The sequence below is a fragment of the Mastigoproctus giganteus genome, chromosome 4, assembly GCF_048544385.1.
Source record: "Mastigoproctus giganteus isolate SK-2022 chromosome 4, ASM4854438v1, whole genome shotgun sequence".
Taxonomy (NCBI): Eukaryota; Metazoa; Arthropoda; class Arachnida; order Uropygi; family Thelyphonidae; genus Mastigoproctus; species Mastigoproctus giganteus.
Genome location: NC_143578.1, coordinates 73,170,355 through 73,193,974, shown reverse-complemented (window position 1 = coordinate 73,193,974; position 23,620 = coordinate 73,170,355). Strand labels below are relative to the sequence as shown.

Genomic DNA, 23,620 nt, shown 5'->3' with positions numbered 1-23,620 from the left:
ATTTCAAAATCTGCCAACATTTCATCTTCGTAAAGTTTATATATATCTCAGTTGTATTTATATATCTCAGTTTTTATATATCTCAGTTGCCTCAATCCGCCCCCCCTCTACATTGCTACTATCACTAGTTCTTTGAATACAGTGCAAAATGTCGGAATCACACGGATATTCAGCTACTATGACCATGTAAACACAGACAGGAGAAATTAACTGGAAGGCAAGGATCACTCACTTCTCCGAAAAACATATGCCCATTTGTCCGAGTAAAGGGGAACCACAACATAGGTTGACCAGGGGCTATTATCCATGTCGGAATCTTCTTAATCCTCTGACTGACTATGGAAAGCATATTGACTAGCGCGACTTCTCAGTATGTGACTGCGTAGGTTTTATGGATACCACTAAGACTGTGGAATGGTAATCCCTTTCACCCTTAATTTGCACTTTCTAATTATCTAAATTGCCTAAAGGCCAGAGGTGAGAACAATGCATACAAAGTTGTCTCTCCTAATCCGCTCGTTACATGGAAATTCTCTTCGTTCAACAGAAAATATTTTAAATGTAATTACCAAGGAGGAATAAAAAAAAATTCGCTATAAAGAAGTTCCTTAAACAGAGGTCCGACTAATTAAATCAAAAATGAAGCAATTTTAAAATGATGAGAATGGGCTCTGGATACTCAATAATTGCATTCAGGATTTCATTTGTAAAATAAATGATTGTCTCAACAATGGGCTTGCAAATTAAAAAAAAAATAATAACAATGGGCTCTCACGAGCCCACTATAGCTCACCACTGGTTATATCCAGTCTGTTGTGTGGGATGGTCTTATCCATTATTATGGCATGGTCCCAGTACAGCTTGTGGGTTCAGGTCTCTAGTACTGCCTGGGGTTCATACTTGTAGTATGGTACACTTTCTTCGGTCAACTGGTATTTCGCCACTAGCTTTTGATGTATTACCCTGGCTATCTGGTTGTGTCTATGTGCATACTCTGTCTGGGTGATCACCTGGCACCCCGCGGAGATGTGTAGGATCATTTCTGAGGCCAGGTGGCATCGTCAACATGTGTCATCTGACATTCCGGGCTCCTTTGCGATGTATTTTCTATAGTTTTTGGTGCTGATCACCTGGTCTTGGATGGCCAGCATGAATCTTTCAGTCTCGGGGAAGAGCATCCCGCTTGTGAGCCACGCATTGGAAGCAGTGGTATCGATGTGATCTTGATGGAAGTCACTGTAGTGTCTGCCATGGAGTGTCTTCTTTGCCCGTCTTTCTAACTTCGTTTCTTGTGCCATCTGGGCGGGAGGGGGTTCCCCGCTTAGGTTGAGTGAGGTATACCACTTATCTATCTTCCTTATGGCCTGGTGGAGTGGTGCTGTGTTGTTCTCAAAGTAATCTTTCAGGTTAACTATTGCTGTTTTCTGTTGCTCTATCAGGTCCCTTCCTCCCTCTTTCTGAGCTATTGTTAGTCTCTCCACTGCTGACTTTGGGTGGTGTTGGGGGCTGTTGGTTATCATTGTCCTTGTCTTTCGCATGATATCTTCTAGCTTGGTGTTAGTCCAATCTGTGACCCCGAAGGTGTATGTTAGTACTGGAGCTGCATAGGTGTTTATGGCTTTAACTGTGTTCCCTCCATTCATTTTTTTTCGGGGCCCCTTCCTAGCTGGGTGGGTAGGAGCAGCAGTGCGTAGCACACGCTTCTTGATTAGACTGGGATTTGAGCCCATGACTACCAAATACGGAGGATGTGGAAAGGTCAGAGAATGACCACCGCATATCCCCGGAGCAATATGGCCTTAGTTGCTAATGCTCCTAAAAACCAAATAACAAACAAACAAAATATCAATTTTACTTTCAGCAGGCTTCTGAGTCTCTGATGATATTTTTCAGTCAGGCACTTCTTGATTTCCTTATGCTCTAACTGCTGAGTCTGCATCATTCTTAGGTATTTGTAGGTCTCTCCTTCTGTCATAGCTTTGATCTCTTTACCAGTCAGCAGCTGGTAGTTTCGACCAACTAATTTTCCCTGGTGCAGTGTGTGGGTCTTGCATTTGTCTAGACCAAATTCCATCCTGATATTCTTGCTGAATTCTTCAGTGATCCGGAGTAGTTGCTGGAGTTGCTTCTCGGTTGCTGTGTAGCACTCAATGTCATCCCTCTACATCAGGTGGGTGAGGGTGTACAGGTTCTTTCTTTCTTCTTTGAGGTTATATCCATACTTGCTGCCGTTAAGCATGGTGGATAGCAGGTTGAGTGCTAGAGAGAACCACAGTGGGCTCAGAGCATCTCCCTGAAAGATTCCTCTTCTAATGAGGAGTGGCCTGGTTGTGATGTTCTCAACCTTAATGGTGGTACTTGATTTCGCCCTTGTTGCTCCTAGGAAGTTTGTCACTATCGGATTGACCTTGTAGATCTTCAGGATCTCTATTAGCCAGCTATGAGGTACGGAGTCGAAGGCCTTGTGGTAATTGATGTAGGCCATGTATAGGTTGTGGTGCTTCTTGTAGGCTTGCTCCATAACTGCGGCATCTATGGTTAATTGCTCCTTGCATCCTTTCTGCTGTTCAGCCATTATGTTCTGACTCTCTAAGTGGTCTGATATCTTCTTGGTTATGCAGCTGGTCAGGATCTTGTACGTTGGGAGGCAGGCTTGCCAATTATTATTATTAGCTACATGGTGCAAGGAAGCCTGAAGCTTATGCTACACCAGCCAAAAAAAAAAAAAAAAAAATCTCGAGTTGCTCTGAGAGAGCACGAGAGAGAGAGAGAGAGAGAGTCAAAAGTAGAAGGGAATCACCAAGAAAGAGAAGAATGATGATATCCAGCTCAAGACTCTGGGTGTGCCAAGCCCATACTCACCAGATGTGAGCCCCTTACATGACTGAATCTACGCTCAGAATTTTTCCGCAAAGACTGCTGGTGAATTATACAATGAAATTGCATTGGTTTTTTAATATTTTTACTCTCAAGATATTTATGAAGCTGACCCATGAACCTAATTTTAGTACTGACCATATTTTAATGCCATCTGTCATAACCGCTAATAGCAAATTCCAATTCAATTGGAGGCCGTCAATTGCTTCTGACACACTCAAAAATATATTTTCACCTGATTTTGTATCTTTCAAGCTTTTTAATGCAACTAGTTCTCCAGTTACTGTAAAATTTTGATTTTCACCTTGGATAAATAGTAATTGAACTGTATGGCTTGTATCTTCATGCTCATCAATTGCTATTGAAAAATGTATGACTTCACGAACTTTTTCTACAAGTTGATTTTGAACATCAGCTCCTAAATCTTCATTTCTTCTCGTTGTTGTTGTTATTTGGTTTTTAGGAGCATTAGCAACTAAGGCCATATTGCTCTGGGGATATGCAGTAGTCATTCTCTGACCTTTCCGCATCCTCCGTATTTGGTGGTCATGGGCTCGAACCCCGGTCTAATCAAGAAGCGTATGCTACGCACTGCTGCTCCTGCCCACCTGGCTGTGGAGGCACCTAATTCTTCTCGTTAGAGTTGATGAAGATAAACTTACACACACAAAATTCTTTACTTTCTCAGGGCATACTTCTGCAATTGCAAAACAAATTAGTTTTACAAATTCTCCATCTGTAAAGGCTCTTCCTTCTTCGGCAATGATTTGGAGGCTTGAATACTAGCTCTAACTGCAGAAAACTTTTGATGAGTAAGTTATTAAGTTATAATCTTCTGTTGTTGATTTTGAAAAGTTTGGGTTAGTTCTTGCAGTTTTTTCATGTCTTAAAATTTTATTAAATATTTTAACATGAAGGTTATTATTATATTCATATCATTCTTATATCACATGAAATTTATAATATTATTAATACATTATTATAATATAAAACTATATTATTAACTATAATATTGTTTAATAAGGTTATATTTCGGGTATCTTACTGATACCCATCATCAGACTATGCTGTGGGCAAAACAGAAAGGACTACAAATTTGAATATTTTCGGATATTACAGTTACAATTACCAATACCATATTACAATTTGCAAATTTCAATTCTAAAGTATTAAGGTGAATTGCTGTTACAATAGAGACAGGAAATCTAAGGTAATAATACAAAGAGATTAAATTCATACCTGCCGACAGCCTGCTCTTACTGATGCTATCAGAAACTTTATGTGTATACAGGCTGCCAGCAGTTAATTTATAGTAGAGGGATTAACTCCATTAATCAATAGGATAGTGTCATGTTTTTAACCTGGATCAGTGTCGGATTAAGGCACGGACTAGCAGAACTCTTGTCCAGGGTGCCATTCTGTAAGGGGCGCCAAATTTTACAAATCATGAAAAAAAAAATATATATATACATATCCTTAGTAAAGGGAGCACCAAAAAATCTTCCTGCCAGGGGTGAAAAAATACCTTGGTCCGGCACAAAGTCCTGGATCCAGGGTTCTTATATAGTAGAAGCCAGGTGACCTTTGCTCCTTTTCTCAACACATCAGGGTTCATGTGTAGGCTGGTTCAGAATCTTTCTGATACCTATCATCAGACCATGCTGCTTGGTGCCAGGTTTTATACTGGATCCAGGATTTTGTGTAGTGGAAGCCTAAGGTGACCTTTGCTCACATACTTTGGACATCAGGGTTGGTGTGCAGCCTGGCAATGGATTAGGAAATCCATAATTATTGTCTCTAATGCCTATTGCTATTTAATGATAGGGTCAAGATTAATGGATTACTGTAATTTAACTATGTTTCAAAGAATAGCTTTGAGTAGAAATAACAGAATTAATATCTAACAAGATTAACTGACGACACAGAGGCATCAACACTATTAATCAACTGACGAATGCTAAAATAATCTGCAAAATGTGTTTTTCATAAATTTTATGGATCTAATATAAACATAAACATAAATAAACATAAATTTTTACAATCTAATTGAAATATCCACGGGCCGGATAAAATCTTTTGCGGGCCGTAGGACAACTTGACTTCTGAAAATTTCTTGAAACTTTTGGTTCTTTTGGAAAGATTTGCCAACCATCCCAAATTTCATTAAAATTGGACAGAAGGAAATTCCAGAAATTATTATTTATTATTATTATTTTTTTTCTTTACGGGCAGTTGGCATGTAATAACTCAACTTTCATTAGAGGGATTTTCATGAAATTTTATATTTGACCTTTTTAGAACAATTTATTGAGCCTTCAGGATCATCATTAAAATCAGACCATTGAAAATCAGGAAATTATTATATTTTATATTGTATATTATTATATTATACTATACTCGGGGCCGGATTTACATATGAGCTAAACAAGCTACAGCCTCACATTACAAGGGGCCTCGCTCCATCTTAAAAAATCCTTTTTAATATTATCACACATGAACTGTAAAATAGAAAGGGACCAGTGTTGAATCCAGGGAGGTGACCGGGGGAGAGTTTTACCCATGGTGGAATACCCCCCCCCCCCCGGTGAAAAATAGTAATTTTTATTTTATAAACCACGAATTCAATCAATTTATGTCAAATAAACATAACATGAAAAATCACATCAACTAATGTGGTACTTTTTAGGTGGAAATATGGCAAAAATAAATCACTAAAATTCAAAAGACACGAAATTTTCAAAATAATTAAATGGGCAATATTTCTGGCTGCACAAATTGTAACTAAAAGCTACTATTTGAAGTGTCTACATTTTCGTTTTATGGTTTCAGGTTCCCTTTATTTTCACACAAACCATCTCTTGATAGTGTTTCACACAAACGGTCTACTTGTGACTAATTTTTTGTTTGTATATATCACAAACAAGATTGCAGGCTGCAAATGGGTTCGCCTGAATTGGTTCGTGACAGATGCTATTGTAATTGTAATTATAAAGTGTTCCACGGCTTTCATGGGAGTCTGCAGCCATTAATTCAATCATCGGCAGTTTTGCTTTATGGTATTCACATTCCCTTTATTTGTTTTTTTTTAAAGCAAGGGTCTACTTGTGGCTAATTCTGCTTTTTTTGCATACCACAGACACACGAACAGGTTTGGTTGCAGCCTATAAACAATACATTTTATATCCTTTTTATTATATATGCATCTGTACTGTAATATTGAAAGATTGCATGAAGATAAACTTGAGAGGGCCCTACTGTTGAAGATCATGCTCAAATATCTGACAAACTGAATGAGTATTTTGCATCTACATTTACACATGATGATGTATTCAGGGAGGGGAATGCCAGAGGTGTATTAAACTCTGGCAGTGAGCTAAATGATTTTGTACTAACTGAGAGCAAAGTGGAGCAAAAATTGTTGAAGATAAACATAAGAAAGTCATCTGGGGTGGATGGGATCTATCCAGTTATATTAAAGGGGGCAGCAAAGGAAGTAAGTAAACCCTTAGCCATAATTATGAGAGCTTCCTTGGACTCAGGGAAGGTACCCATGGATTGGAGATGTGCAAATGTAACCCAAATTCACAAAGGAAGATCAAAGGGTGACACAAGTGATTACAGACCTATTAGTTTAACTTCTGTTCTGGGGAAATTAATGGAGGCACTGGTTAAAGAAGCACTGCAGGATCATCTAGACAAGAATTCAGTTATAGCTCAGACACAGCATGGTTTTGTTAAGGGCAGGTCTTGTCTGACCAATTTGATTGGATACTATGATGTAGTCACAAAAGAACTGGATGCAGGGAATAACTTTGATATTATATATTTGGATCTTAGAAAGGCTTTTGATACTGTTGCACATGGAAGACTGCTGCACAAATTGGAGCAGTGTGGCACTGGAGGCAAATTGCTGCCATGAATAAAGGGATGGTTGAGTGGGAGAAGACAGAGAGTGGTAATCAATGGACACACTGCTCTTCGTGGACTAATATTATTAGTGGAGTCCCCCAGAGTTCCGTGTTGGGTCCATTGTTGTTTTTTGTTTTTATTAATTCTATTGATGAAGGTATATAAGGTTTAATGTCTAAGTTTGCAGATGATACGAAGGAAGGCAGGGTTGTTAATGACACTAATGACAGTATACTACTGCAACAGGATCTAGAAAAGTTGAGCAGATGGGCTGAGAATGGCAACTGAAGTTTAATACTGATAAATGTAAAGTACTGCATATGGGTTGCAGTAACCCTAGAGTAATGTATCAACTGTGTGGTACTACACTTACAGTGGTAGAGAGTGAAAATGACCAGGGGGTAATTGCACAGTCAGATATGAAGTTTGCTGCTGGAGCGAGTACAAAGAAGTGCAAGAAGATTAGTGAATGGAACGAAGAGTTGCTCTTACAAAGACAGGCTTAAGTTTTGCAAATTACAGTGTCTGGAGACTAGGCACCTGCGAGGTTATCTGAATGAGGTGTATAAGGCCTTGAATGGTTTGAGCAAGCTCAATGCTGATGGGGTTCTTCCTCTTGCCCAGATTAATCACTTGAGGGGACATAAATTCCAATTGAGAAAAGACAGTTGTAGAATAGATGTTCAGAAATTTGCCTTTAGCCAGCGGGTGGTTGATTGTTGGAACACACTTCCATCTGTTGTAGAAGTTGACAGCTTAATAAATTCAAGCCAGAGCTAGACAAACATTTTGAGCAAATGGATTGGTGAAATGGAAAGGGATTTTTTTTTCTTTGGTGATGTGTTGTCTAAGCTTGCTTTCTTACATCATATGCCTCTACTAATGCTAAATATCAAGCAAGCTGTTCATTTTATAAAGCCGTGATTCAGAGGACAATTACTCCCCCTAAATTCTCCCCAGACCCTCAGCACTCCCACTAGCTTACGGTCTTTGCTTTTCTGCTCTGGTTTGAGGCGTGATTTTCATTAAAATGCAATGTAATTAAAGTAGAAATATTATACTATGCATATATGTATGGAAACATGCCTTAAAATAGAAAAAGATGAAAGAAAGAAATTGTCCTCTGTAATGGCATAGCTATATATGACGCTGAGCACAGCCATATTCATAATGAGTAACCTTTGTATGGCACTAAATCAAATAAACCTAAAAGGTCTTGAGCACAGCCATATTCATAATGAGTAACCTTTGTATGGCACTAAATCAAATAAATCAAATAAACAGTCTGCCACGTAACATTTAGACATTGCTCTGTTCATTTGAATGTGAAGTGTTTTGTATTTTAATTTCAGTTTCTTTGGTTGCATTATTTCAAACAGTTGTGCAATACCGAGGTAAGTTGGTATATGTTATGTAAAAAGGCTCCTAATCACCAGTTCAACTCCACCGTAGTGCACTGTAATGATACAGTGAAAAAGGCTAGAAATGTGTGTAATGTTATGTTTCTGCTGTGTGTAATATTACTTTTGTGTAGCTTGTTTAATGTAATGTTTTTTTTTTATTGCAAAAAAAAAAACAGATTGCAAAATTTCTCTGCAGTGTCATTTTATGCTATGCTATCCTATTAGTTTCTTGTATAATTTTCAATTTCATTTTCAGGTTGAATTCTTTCTGTTTATGTTTGTCTCCTTAATTGCTAAATGAGGTTTACTATAAACAAACTTTGAATTTATTTAAAGACACAAGCTCCAAAAAGACATCTGCTCAGATCCTTAAAAAGTGGTTCAAAAAATAGATATGACAAAATATCCCTTGAACCTGGTGTAACAATTGTAACTGACTTAATTATGTTTTCAGAGTGTATTTATGTTGTAGCTACCAGAAACTGGTGAAAATGTACTTGTAATAAACAAATTTGGTTAATGCAAATACACACATGCACACACACATTAACTGCTTTAAGTATATTTCTTACTCATGGAATTTTAAAACACTGGACTAACTGAAACTTTGCTATTGATTTTTTCTTTTACATATAAAAATTTTAATATTTATAATTAGATTTTTTTCCCTTTTGTTTTCTCATAGGTTTATTTTGCCATTGCCATGATGAAAGAAGTATAGCTGAGCAAGAATCAACTGCTGTAGGCATTACAGATCATACTCTGAAAAACTCTATATATGATTCTCCAAATTCTGCAGTTGTGTATGATTCTCCCAATTCCACAGATGTAAATGATTCTTCCAATTCCACAGAAATTTTTTCAGAGGTTACACAGCTGATTACAGTTCTTGATCTTTCTCATGATAGTACCAGAATCAAAGAAGGTGAACTAGATCTCCTAACAGAAAATATAGGAAATGCTGAAAAAATTGAAAATGTGTTATTGACACAAGAATGGAATTCTACAATTTCTGATAGGGATACCACTGCTAGAAATGTGTCCTTTAAGTTTCCAGACATTAATACATCTACAATTGTAGATGATACAGTGATGACTGAATTAAATGCTGTGAATATTCCAGAAACTGAACTTTCCTCTGTGGCTAGCACTTTGGTACATTCTTCATATTTAGGAAAAAATTCCACAAGTGACAGAGATCAAATGACACCAATTATACAAGGAAGATTTTTTGTTACCTCTCAGTTTGATACTGCCACTATGAAGGATAATTTTTCTACTGCAGTAGAAGAAAATATGGGAATATCAGAAGTTTATTCAGAAGAAACAGTACCTTTATTTACAGAAAGTAATATAAGAAATAATGATATGGGAAATGAAATTGAAGTAACAGAGAAAATTTTGACTAGTTCTGAAGAAATTCTAACGCATTTTGGAGACTTCACTGCAGTGGGAAGGCCAGTTCCAGACAGTAATGTTACAAACATTACAGTTACAGTATGTCTTATTAATTATTTCTGATTTCTTATTAATGTGATATATGTTATTCAAGTTTTGACAGAGTTTACTAAAAAAACCTTTTTAATGCCATGAAAAACTTTCCCAAGAAATTGGCTTGATTGGTCAGTTAGCTGACAATTAAACTTCATGACATTTGTCTTTTTTTAGCCCTCGTTTATTTTCACTAATGATTATGTATGATTGGGATGATCACATGTACAATGTGCTTCAATGATTTTTAGCATTTATTTGCTACTCATGTTTGCTTATAATAAAGTCACTGGATATTTAGAAGCCATTAGTGTTTTAGTCACTTTCGCTTTCTGCAGTGCCCATTTCTCAATTGCAGGCTGCTTCTTCTTTTGCAAATTTGCATAACCCAACCTTAATACAATAACAATATTAAGTTAGGCTACCTAAAAGGTCTTGTGCAATATGATTGCTAAGCAGCTGACCTGTTATACATAAGATATGGAAAAGTATTCCATAACTTTCTGACAGTAATGTTTCTGACAGTAACTGAGGCCTGAAAATTTGGCTGAGTGTGCTCAAGAAAGCAGAGCATGTTATTTTGAAGTAAAATACAATTTTTATTTTATCACTGTTTAGTACTGTTTTCAGTTTCCATAATGAAACCACACCCAGCAGTGTTACTGAATTGAGGTTGGATTATGTAAATTTGCAAAAGGAGAAGCCCACAATTGAGTAATGAAGTTGATAAAGTAGGTAAAGTGGAGGGTGACAGCACTTGATTGTCATGTCAAACAATACTTGCAGGAGAATTCTGCCTGTTATATACTAATTAAACTTCAGTTTTTCCTCATTCCATACTTTAGTCAATTTCAATAACCTAACTGTAGACAGTATTGTTATTATATTAAGGTTAAGTTACAAAAATTTGCGAAAGGAGAACCTTGAAATTCAGAAATTCGTGTAGAATAAAGTAGTGAAATCACAAGGCAACTGCAGTTAACTGTCGTGCAATACATTATGCTAGACAGTTAACTGTAGTTCAGTTTCTAAAGTAGTGTGTTACTATAAACAAAATTTTATTTTGCCTCCTGCTCTTGCTTTATTTAAAAATAAAAATTTTGTCTTTCACTTTGTTCAGATTTCTAAATGATTTCTCCAGCCAATATGATATTATTTTAGGGAGTTTTAATATGGAGACGTCCAAGAAGAGCAATGTCCATTGATTACCACTCTCTGTCTTCTCCCACTCATCCATCCCTTTATTCTAGCAGCATCTTGTCCTTAATGCCACACTGCTCCAATTTGTACAGCAGTCTTTTATGTGTAACAGTATCAAAATCTTTCCTGAAATCCAATAAGTCTATGATATCAAAATTATTTTTTGCATTCAGTTTCTTTGTGACCACATCATAGTATCCAATCAAACTGGTCGAACAAGATTTCCCCTTAACAGACCCATGCTGTGTCTGGAGTATAATTTTGGCCTTATGTAGATGATCCTGCATTACTACTTTTACAGTGTCTCCATTATTTTCCCTGGAATAGAAGATAAACTAACAGGTTTGTAATTACTCGTATCACCCTTTAATCCCTCTTTGTGAATTGGGGATACATTCACACATGTCCAGTCTGCAGGGTCCTCCCCTGAATCCAAGGATACTCTCATAATTATGGCTAAGGGTTTGCTTATTTCCTTTGCTGCCTTCCCTTAATATAATGGAAAGATCCTATCCACCCCAGGTGCCTTTCTTATGTTTAACTTCAACAATTTCGCTTCCACCTTCCTCTCAGTTATTATAAAATCTTTTAGCTCTCTGTTAGAGTTTGATAAATTTCTGACATCCTTCTTCCCTAAAGAATTATTTATGTGGGAATGTAAATGCAAAATAAACTTGTCAGCAACCACAGCAGGATCATCAACAGTCAAACCATTGAGATTGAGTGGACCAATTTAATTCCTCTCCTTCCTTCTAGCATTTAATTAAGTAAAGAAGTCTTCACATCCTTTGTGACTTGATTACCAACAAGTTTATATCTACCATAGGCTTCTGTGTCTCCCAATAATTTTTATGCATTCTATGCACTTTTCTTCTCTGCCATCAGTTCATCTGACATCCATTTAGGTCTATACCTTGAAGCAGTGCCGGCCTCAGGCCGATTGGGCCCAGTCGGGTCCCGTGCTTGACAGAAAAATTAAAATTAAATGAAAAAAGGAAGAAAAAAAAAAAGAGATAAATAAAAAGAAAAAAAGAGAAGGAACAAGTTTTTTTTTTAAGTTAAAGGACTCCTGTGAAACCCAAAACAATGACATTTTTTCATAGGTTTAGAAAATATGATTAGCATTTTATTAATGAGTACAAAGGATGCAGACAGAAATAATGTTTTTATTATTATTATTTATTTATTTATTATTATTTTTTAATTCATAATATGTGAAAAGCAAAGTCTGTATAATTTATTAGAGGTGTGGAAATTTTGGCCATTGTCTAGGTAATTATCTAAATTTCAGTTTTTACACATTCCTTGAAATATCAAAAGTAATTAATTTTCACATGTGTACTCCACTTTAGGTATGGGCTAGACATAAGGCGGGGTATACATGTAGGAAAATTAATTACTTTTGTCTGGTTCTCGCTGTATGGCCGAGCAATCCCTCATGCCCCGCTGAATGCATCGCTATAAAGTTGTATTGTATTGTTGGTGTGTTTTTATTTGAATAATTGTGCTCCTTATGTGCTCTTATGTAAGTAAGTAAAATTTATATTATTCTTCATTTTATTTATTGAGTTGGAGCTGGAACATGACACAAACCCAGTGGCATAACTATGCCAATGCAGCTGCATTGGAACCGAGCTTGAAAAGGTCGCCGCCAAATTTGGAAGACACATTCATTTCTCAAGACAATTCACAATTTTCATTCAAAATGAGCAAGTTTTTTAAATTACATGTAACACATTCTTATCGACCTGGTGACTGGCCACCACCTGAGTACTGTTAAGACTGATTCCAAGCTTATAGAAATATTAGTAAAAAAAAAAGATAGTCGTGAAATATTCAACAACACCAGTGTCAAATATTAAATATACATCACGGTCAGATTTTATTTTATATTTTTTGTGTGTATGCTTACTCTGATTTTTATCGTAGGGTATGGTAAAAATATGGTAAAAGTTTGTTGGGTATGGTAAAAACGTGTCGTAGGGTAAAAATATGTTTTATTTTACAATACACAGATTTGTTGCATAACAGTCTGGCTATGGACAGTGTTGTCATTTTTAACACGTATCGCACTAGATTTGGCTTTCTATTTTTTTTTCCTGAAACAAAAAACTGCAAGGACTAGGAATGAGTTATTACTATGCTAACAAGAGATACATCTGAATCACCCATCCTTTGATCCTTGCATATGGCATTCTGAACCTGACCAGTGTATTGGGAGGGACTCTTCCAGTAATTAGCATTTATCCCGTGTTGTTTAGAGCGGGATTAAGCAATGACTGGGCAGAGTAAAGCATCTAATTCGGTCACTACAAAGCATTAAGTTTCGTTATATTTATGGTTTTGAGGTTTATTTTCTATTTTCACTAGAATATTCCACCCTTGTCTATTGCTCAATTTCTGTACAGCCAACAGTCTCGGATTTTGTCGCTGGCCAGGAATAATACATTTTATAACCTTTTATGTGTACTGTATCTGTTCTGTTTTCGTTTGTGGTGGAAAAGTTTGTTGCAAAGTTAATTAAATGAATAACTTGAGAAAAGAGAGTGAGAAATGAAACAAAAAAATTCAGCCAAGACAATCACAGAAGTTAATTTGCTTTATTGGCAGAAAAAGAAAGTTCTGCGGCTCTTTTAGCATTAGCATTAGTAGAGGCACATGATGCAAAAAAGCAAGCTTATGCAGCATCAGCCAAAAAAAAAAGAAGCTCGGATTTCACCCCTCCAGTCATTCCAAGTACCTGTCCAGCTCAGCCTTAAATTTATTTAGGCTATAAACTTCCACAACAAAAGATGAAAGTCTTTTCTACCGATCAACTACCCACTGGCTAAAGGCAAACTTCCGCGCATCTATCCTACAACTGTCTTTCCTCAATTTTAATTTATGCCCTCTCAGGTGATTATTCTGAGCAAGAGGAAGAATCCCATCAGCATTGAGCATACTCAAACCATTCAAGGTTTTATACACTTCAATCAGATCACCTCGCAGGTGCCTAGTCTCCAGACATTGTAATCTGCAAAACTTAAACCTTTCTTCGTAAGAGCAACCCTTTGTTCCATTCACTAATCTTGTTGCCCTTCTCTGTACTCGTTCCAAAAGCTCTACATCCTTCTTAAAATGAGGCCTCCAGACCTGTATACATTACTCAAGGTGTGGCCTGACCATTGTCTTATACAAGGAGATAATCACATCCTTATCCCTTTTAGAAAAATTCCTATATATATCATTGACAAGACACCATGAGCTACCCTTGCAAACTGTCTGCACTGCTCAGAAAACTTCATATCTGCCTGGACAAATTACCCCCAGGTCCTTTTCATTCTCTACCACTGTCAGTGTAGTATCATAGATTTGATACGTTACTCTGGGGTTACTGCTTCCCGTATGTAGTACTTTACATTTCATTTGCCACCTTTCAGCCCATCTGCTCAACTTTTCTAGGTCCTGTTGAAGCAGCATACTGCCATTAGTGTCATTAACAACTCTGCCAACCTTCGTATCGTCTGCAGACTTGGACATTAAGCCTAACATACCATCATCAATATCATTTATAAATACAGAAAATAAAAATGGACCCAACACTGAACCCTGAGGGAGTCCACTAATAACATTAGTCCATGAAGAGCAGTGTCCATTGATTACCACTCTCTGTCTTCCCTAACTCAACCATCCCTTTATCCATAGCAGCAATTTCTGCAGCAGTCTTCCATGTGCAACAGTATCAAAAGCCTTTCTAAGATCCAAATATATGATATCAAAGTTATTCCCTGCATCCAGTTGCTTTGTGACCACATCATAGTATCCAATCAAATTGGTCAGACAATTTGTGTCTCTTAACAAACCCATGCTGTGTCCGAATAACTGAAATCTTGTCTAGATGATCCTGCAGTGCTTCTTTAACCAGTGCCTCCATTAATTTCCCTGGAACAGAAGTTAAACTATCATGTCTATAATTACTTGTGTCGCCCTTTGATCCTCCTTTGTAAATTGGGGGTAACATTTTCACATCTCCAGTCCATGGGTACCTCCCCTGATTTCAAGGAAGCTCTCATAATTATGGCTAAGGGTTTGCTTACTTCTTTTGCTGCCTTATTTAATATAACTGGATAGATCCCATCCACCCCAGGTGCCTTTCTTTTGTTTATCTTTAACAATTTAATTACCATCAGGAGTAAAGGAAAGGGTTTTTGCTTCTGTAAAGGTGAGTACAGTGGTCTCCGACAGTTTTTAAATTCTGTACAGTGGGATCAACTGACGATGTTACCAACAGTAAATTCTGAGTGGGAAGCATTCGAGGAATTAATCGTGGATGCTACTAAAAGTTTCATACCTATTAAGCAATATTGTTCAAGGTTTAGGCCTAAATGGTTATATGTAACGAACCAATGAGACTCGCAACAGAGAATAAAAATGCATGGGATGCATATAAATTTTCAAGCGACTCAGAAGCCTATGGCAGATATAAGCTAGTATGTAATCAGGTCACAAAGGAGGTTAGGCAGGCAAAGGCAGATTACGAGAAATCCTTGGCAAAAGATGCTAAGAAAAACAGCAAGGATTTCTTTACTTATATAAACTCCAAAAGGAAGGGAATGAATCTGATTGGTCCACTTGACATCGATGGTTCGAGTGTTGATGATTCTGCTCAGATAGCAAACAAACTGAATGAGTATTTTGCATCTACATTCACACATGAGGAATTATTAAGGTTTGAAAATGGCAGAAGGTTATCAAATTGTAGCAGGATACTTAATGATTTTGTAATAACTGAAAGCAAAGTGGAGGAGAAATTGTTGAAGTTAAACATAAGAAAAGCACCTGGGGTGGATGGGATCAATCCAGTTATATTAAAGGAGGCGGCAGAGCAACTAAGCAAACCCTTAGCCATAATTATGAGAGCATCCTTGGACTCAGGGGAGGTTCCCACGGACTGGAGATGTGCAAATGTATCCCCAATTCACAAAGGGGGATCGAAGGGTAACACGAGTAATTACAGACCAGTTAGTTTAACTTATGTTCTGGGTAAAATAATGGAATCACTGGTTAAAGATGCATTGCAGGATCATCTAGACAAGACTGCAGCAATAATTCAGAGACAGTATGGGTTTGTTAAGGGAAAGTCTTCTCTGAAGACTTTCCCTTAACAAATTTGATAGGATATTATGATGTGGTTGCAAAGGAACTGGATGCAAAAAATAATTCTGATATCATATATTTGGATTTCAGGAAAGCTTTTGACACTGTTGCGCATGGAAGACTATTGTACAAATTGGAGGAGAATGGTATTAAAGCTAAGTTGCTACAATGGATATCATCATCAGCCATTTTCAATCCATTGCAGGATGAAGGCCTCTCCAGCAACTTTCCAGTTCCTTCTGTTTTGAGCACTGGCCATCCATTTACTACCCACAAACTCATGAATTTCATCTATCCATCTCCGCCTTTGTCTTCCAGGTTTTCTTCTAGCTCCTCTTGGATACCATTCTGTTATTTTCTTAGTCCATCTGTCATCATGTCTTCGAGCTATGTGTCCTGCCCAAGACCATTTTAGTTCTTTAGTTTTGATAAGAATGTCCTTTACTTGAGTTTGCTGCCTAATCCATGTGTTTCTCTTTTTATCTAACAGTCTGATTCCCAATATGATTCGTTCCATTCTTCGCTGTGTAGGTCTCAGCTTCTCTTCCATTCTTTTGGTGAGTGCCCAAGTTTCACTTCCATAAGTCATGGTGGGGAGTATACATTGGTTCATTATTTTACGTTTCAGACAAACTGGGATATTGCTCTTCAGTATGTGACTATATTTCCTGAATGCTATCCATCCAAAATTTATACTTCTCTTGACTTCCAACCATTTATCATTATTACAGCTAATAACTTGTCCCAGATGAGTATATGACTCCACCTTTTCAATTACTGCTCCTTCAATCATTATTTTCCTTTCTGTGGCATACTTGCTCATCATTACTTTTGTTTTAGCCATATTCATCTTTAGTCCAAAATCCTTACTAGCTGTGCATAACTGATTAAGATAGGCGCCTCCGTAGCCAGGTGGGAAGGAGCAGCAGTGCGTAGCACACGCTTCTTGATTAGACCGGGGTTCGAGCCCGTCACTGCCAAATACGGAGGATGCAGAAAAGTCAGGGAATGACCACCGCATATCCCGGAGCAATATGGCCTTAGTTGCTAATGCTCCTGAAAACCAAATAACAAATAACAAACTGATTAAGATTTTCCTCTAATTCTTTGGGATCGTGGCTTATGACTACAATGTCATCTGCAAATCGTAAATGGTTTAGGTACTCTCTGTTCACATTGACTCCTTTCTGCGACCAGTCTAATCTTCTGAAAGTTTCCTCAAGGGCAGCAGTAAACAGCTTCGGAGATATTGTCTCCTTGTCGAACTCATGGGATACTTACAAATTAACACATGACACAGAAGCCTATGATAGATACAAGTTGATATGCAACCAAGTTACAAAGGAGGTTAGGCAGGCGAAGGCAGATTACGAGAAATCCTTGGCAAGGGATGCAAAGAAAAACAGCAAAGAGTTCTTTACTTATGTAAACTCTAGAAGGAAGGGGATGAATCAGATTGGTCCACTTGATATTGATGGGTCAACTGTTGATGATCCTGCTCAAGTAGCTAACAAACTAAATGAATATTTTGCATCGACATTCACACATGAGGAGTTATTCAGCAAGGGGAATGCCAGAGGTGTATTCAAGTCTAGCAGTAAGCTACAGAATCTTGAAATAACTGGGAGTAAAGTGGAGGAGAAACTGTTGAAGATAAACACAAGAAAGGCACCCGGTGTGGATGGGATCTATCCAGTTATATTAAAGGAGGCAGCAAAGGAAGTAAGTAAACCCTTAGCCATAATTATGAGAGCTTCCTTGGACTCAGGGGAGGTACCCATAGACTGGAAATGTGCAAATGTGACCCCAATTCACAAAGGAGGATCAAAGGCTGACACAAGTAATTATAGACCTGTGAGCTTAACTTCTGTTCCAGTAAAATTAATGGAAGCACTGGTTAAAGAAGCACTGCAGGATCATTTAGACAAGACTTCAGTTATAGCTCAGACACAGCATGGTTTTGTTAAGGGGAAGTCTTGCCTGACCAACTTGATTGGATACTATGATGCAGTCACGAAAGAACTGGATGTGGGGAATAACTTTGATATTATATACTTGGATCTTAGAAAGGCTTTTGATACTGTTGCACATGGAAGATTGCTACACAAATTGGAGCAGTGTGACATTGGAGGCAAATTGCTGCTATGGATAAAGGGGTGGTTGAGGGGGAGAAGACAGAGAGTGGTAATCAATGGACACTGCTCATCGTGGACTAATGTTATTAGTGGAGTCCCTCAGGGCTCAGTGTTGGGTCCATTATTGTTTTCTGTATTTATAAATGATATTGATGATGGTATATCAAGCTTAATGTCCAAGTTTGCAGACGATACAAAGGTTGGCAGGGTTGTCAAAGACACTACTGACACTATGCTGCTGCAACAGGATCTGGAAAGGTTGAGCAGATGGGCTGAGAGGTGGCAAATGAAGTTTAACATTGACAAATGTAAAGTACTACACATGGGAAACAGCAACCCCAAAGCAACGTATCAACTCTGTGGTACTACACTGACAGTGGTAGAGAATGAAAGGGACTTGGGGGTGGTTGTGCTGGCAGATATGAAGTTCTCTGAGCAGTGCAGATGTGCTGCAAGAGTAGCTCATGGAGTATTGGCAATGATATACAGGAATTTTTCCAGCAGGGATAAGGAGGGAGGTGATTATTCCATTGTATAAGGCAATGGTCAGGCCACACCTAGAGCACTGTATACAGGTCTGGAGGCCTCATTTCAAGAAGGATGTAGAGCTGCTGGAATGAGTACAGAGAAGGGCAACAAGATTAGTGAATGGAACAAAGGGGTGCTCTTACGAAGAAAGGCTTAAGTTTTGCAAATTACAGTGTCTGGAGACTAGGCACCAGCGAGGTGATCTGATAGAGGTGTATAAAGCCTTGAATGGTTTAAGCATGCTCAATGCTGATGGGATTCTTCCTCTAGCTCAGAAAAATCACCTGAGAGGGCATAAATTCAAATTGAGGAAAGACAGATGTAGGATAGACGTGCGGAAATTTGCTTTTAGCCAGCGGGTGGTTGGTTGGTGGAACAGACTTGCATCCCTTGTGGTGGAGGTTGATAGCCTAAATAAGTTTAAGGCTCAGCTGGACATGTATTTTGAACGAACAGAGGGGTGAAGTGGAAGTGGGTTTTTTTTTTTTTTTTTTTTGGCTGATGCTGCATAAGCTTGCTTTCTTGCATCAAATGCCTCTACTAATGCTAATGCTAACTCCTTTCTCAATTTTAAATTTCCTACTGTCTTTGTCTAGTCTAATAAAGGAGGTAGCACTCTCATATATTTTCTTCAAAATCATAATATATGGGGTATCAATGCCTTGTCTTTCCAGTGCCCGAAACATTGCCTTATGCTGTATGGAGTCAAATGCCTTTTCATAATCCACAAATGCCAGGCATAATGGTGTTTTATATTCATTTTCTTTCTCCATTAGCTGTGATATTACATGAAGGTGATCCTGTCCTAAAGCCAGCTTGCTCTTTCGGTTGATTCTCATCAAGTATTCTTTCTAATCTGTTAGTAATGACCCTTGTGAACAACTTGTAGATGTGGGATAACAAGCTAATTGGTCTAAAATTTCCAATGGATAGATGGTCTATGATTTATCTCCCTTCTTATGCAGCAAAACCATGATTGCACTTTTCCACTGCTTAGGCATCACACCTTTTCTAATGCACTTTGTGAAGAGCCTTGCCAGTTTTTGTGTTATGTCTGTTCCTCCCAATTTTAACAACTCTACAGTAACTTCATCTTACCCCGGGGCTTTCTGATTCTTCATTTTCTTCAATGCATGTTCTACCTCATCAGGAAGAATATCGGGTATGTTGTATGTGTTGCTACTCTGCAATCCATCTTCCCCACTGCTGGCATCATTTCCTTGCTCCTTGTATAATTCTTTATAGTAGTCTTCTGCTATTTGAATTATGCCTTCTCTGCTGTTTATAAATACACCATCGGTATTCTTCAGTTTCAGTATCATTTGTCTTTCTGTATTACTGCTCATGGCTGCTGATTTCAATCCTTTGTTTTCCCTTAATGCCTGTTCTACTTTTCTTGTGTTAAATCTTCTTATGTCCTCTCTGAGTCTCTTTCTAATGGCTTTGCATAACTCGGTGACTGAATTTTCTCCCTGTCAGTGTTTTTCTTGCTTTTCATTTGTCGTCTTCGGTTCATCATGACAAGTGTTTCTTGACTAATTTTTTCTTCTTTGGATTTATTTTTCCCTATAGGTTTCTTGGGCTTTATCACTTTCAGTAAGTTGTAATATTCCTCATCGATATCTTGGTCCTGAGCAGTCTGCCGAAGCTCGAACTTGTTCTTAAGTTCCAGTACATACTCATACTGCTTTTTCTCCTCTTCTGTTATCTCAAAGACCTTTGTATTATTTACTCAAGTCAGTTTTTTCCTTTCCTTTCCTACATCGATATCAAGTGTACATCTTACCATTCTGTGATCACTTCCAACATTTACCTTATTCAGGATGGTAACATCATTCACAATATATCTTCTGTTAGTGAGGATGAAGTCGATTTCATTAGTAGTTAATCCATTTGGACTCTTCCATGTCCACTTTCTGTTCACCCTTTTCTTGAAAAAAGTGTTCATTACTGACAGTCCTTAAGATTCTGCAAATTCCACAAGTCTTTCACCTCTTTCATTTCTTTCACCAATTCCAAAATTTCCTATTGTTCCCCTTTCTGTGCTGTTTTGTCTTTTTCCAACGTTAGCATTGAAGTCTCCCATAATAATAGTGTAGGGGGTTTTCTGCTCATCTAGAAGACTCTCAATTTCGGTGTACATTTCTTCAACCTCTTCATCATCATGGCTCGATGTTGGTGCATAAATCATTATAATCTTTAGCTTGTACCTCTTAGAAATCTTGAGTATTAGTCTTGACACCCTTGGTGATGTACTTTTGAATTCCAAAATGTTGTTTTTAAAATCTTTATGGACCAGAAACCCAACTCCACCTTCACTCCTTTCACTATTTCCATTGGTGTACAGCAGATTTCCACTTGATAAACTTTTAAGTGATTCATTTCTTCTTCTTGTTTCAGCCAAACCAATGATATTCCAATTCACATTTTCTAATTCCTTTTCCAGCTCTAATATCCTGTCTTCACCGATGAGTGATCTTACGTTATAACAGGCCAGGTTCAGTTTCCGTGCATGGCTGCCTGGTCGTACCCAGAGATTCTTAGCAACCTCTGCTTCCACGCTGATCCTCTCGCTGCCGTGAGAGGGAGAGTGAAAGCTGCTGGGGACTGAGGGCCATTTGTTTCGTCATGCTGTCATGTGCTGGAGGGTTTGGTCTTTTCCTCTTCACGCTGACCAGGCGTATTGTAGAGAACCACTCTACACGTTCGTTGCCACCTAAGTGATGTAACACGGCTTACCATCGAGGTGTGCATGAGTGGATTTTAGGGAAGCAGGCCAACCGAACTTCTCCTAAATCTTCTGTAATAGAGATATTGGATCCATCAGTGTTTTAGGCGAGTGTCTGATAACACACAGGATACCTGTTCCTTTCTAAGCCCCTTGGATAAAAGGATGGTTCAGTGGGAGAAGACAGAGGGTGGTAATCAATGGGTGCTGCTCTTCGTGGACTAATGTTATTAGTGGAGTCCCACAGGGTTTGGTGTTAGGTCCACTGTTGTTTGGTATATTTATCAATGATATTGATGAAGGTATATCAGGCTTAATGTCGAAGTTTGCAGATGATACAAAGGTTGGCAGGGTTGTTAATGACAGTAATGGCAGTGTGCTACTGCAACAGGATCTAGATAATTTGGGCAGATGGGCTAAGAAGTGGCAACTGAAGTTTAACCTTGACAAATGCAAAGTACTGCATATGGGTAGAAGTAACCCCAGAGAAATGTACCAACTGTGTGGTACTACACTTAAGATGGTAGAAGTTTTCTGAGAAATGCAGACAGGTTGCCAGGGCAAGTCATGGGGTTTTGTCAATGATATATAGGAATTTTGCTTGCAGGGAGAAGGAGGTGATTGTCCCTGTGTATAAGGCAATGGTCAGGCCACGCCTTGAGTACTGCGTACAGGTCTGGAGGCCTCATTTTAGGAAGGATGTAGATTTACTTGAGCATGTACAGAGAAGGGCAACAAGATTGGTGAGGGGAATGAAGGGATCCTCTTACCAAGAGAGGCTTAAGTTCTATAAATTGCAGTGGCTGGAGACTAGGCACCTGCGCGGTGATCTGATTGAGGTGTATAAGGCCTTGAATGGGTTGAGCACGCTGAATTCTGATGGGATCCTTCCACTTGTTCAGATTATGAACCTAATGGGGCATAAATTTAAATTAAGAAAAGACAGATGTAGAATAGATGTGCGGAAATTTGCCTTTAGCCAGGGGGTGGTTAATTGCTGGAACAAACTTCCATCTGTCTTTGTGGAAGTTGATAGGTTGAATAAATTTAAGGAGAAGCTGGACAGGCATTTGGAGGGAATGGTGTGTTTTTTTTTTTTTTTTTTGGCTGATGCTGCATAAGTTCATACACTTGCTTTTTTACATCACATGCCATTAATACTACTACTACTACTACTACTAATTTCTCCTCCACTTTCCTCTCAGTTATTACAAAATCATCTAGTTTAGTTTAGTTCACCTCTGGCATTCCCCCTCCCTGAATAACTGCTCAAGTGTGAATGTAAATGCAAAATACTCATTTAGTTTGTTAGCCACCTGAGCGGGATCATCAACAGTCGAACCATCGATATCCAGTGGACCAATCTGATTCACCCCCCTTCCTTCTAGAGTTTACATAGGTAAAGAACTCTTTGCTGTTTTTCTTTGCATCCTTTGCCAAAGATTTCTCATAATCTGCCTTTCCCTGCCTAATCTCCTTTGTGACTTGGTTACAGACCAGCTTATATCTATCATAGGCTTCCATGTCACCCATTAATTTATATGTATCCCATGCATTTTTCTTCTCTGCCACATGTCTCATTAGTTCATCTAACTTCCATTTAGGACTAAACCTTGAACAATATTTCTTAGTTGGTATGTAAAGCCTAGTAGCTTCCAAGATTAATTCTTTGAATGCTTCCCATTTAGAATTTGCTGTTGGTAACATCATCAGTTGGTCCCACTCTGTAGAATTTAAGAACTGTCTCAGACTTCCATAGTCGCCTTTACGAAAGCAAAAACCCTTCCTCTTACCCTTGATGGTAGTTACCTCTTTGAGTAAATCCCACTTCAGCACACTGTGATCACTGCCACCTAGTGGTTCCTTTTTCTGCAGATTCTTAACGCATGAAGAATCACTACTGATAATCGGATCAACAGTATTACTCCCTCTAGTTGCCTCCGGAACATGCTGATGTAGAAAACAATCATCCAATAAATCCACAAAAGCCTTGCTAGTGTGTGAGTGACCAACCCACAAATTCCAGTCAATATCTGGGAAATTAAAATCCCCCATTATAAGACTCTCTGATTTACTGGCCCGCTCTATTTCCCTGTCCGGTTTCTTATTATACTCATCAGAGTCATTAGGCCTATAACACACTCCTACTCTCAATTTTGATTTCCCAGTGCTTATGTCACACCAAACTGACTTGACACTGCACTGTCTAGCGA

At 38.2% G+C, this 23,620-nt stretch overlaps 1 protein-coding gene across 1 annotated transcript in view; it reads left to right on the top strand.

Moving 5' to 3' along the window:
* Window positions 1–23,620, top strand: part of LOC150086832 (uncharacterized) — a 163,481-nt gene that overhangs the window by 25,202 nt on the left and 114,659 nt on the right. Inside the window, exon 2 of the mRNA XM_090372774.1 lies at window positions 8,875–9,686. Within this exon, the coding sequence (XP_090228900.1) occupies window positions 8,875–9,686 (812 nt within the window). The remainder of the gene's footprint in view (window positions 1–8,874; window positions 9,687–23,620) is intronic.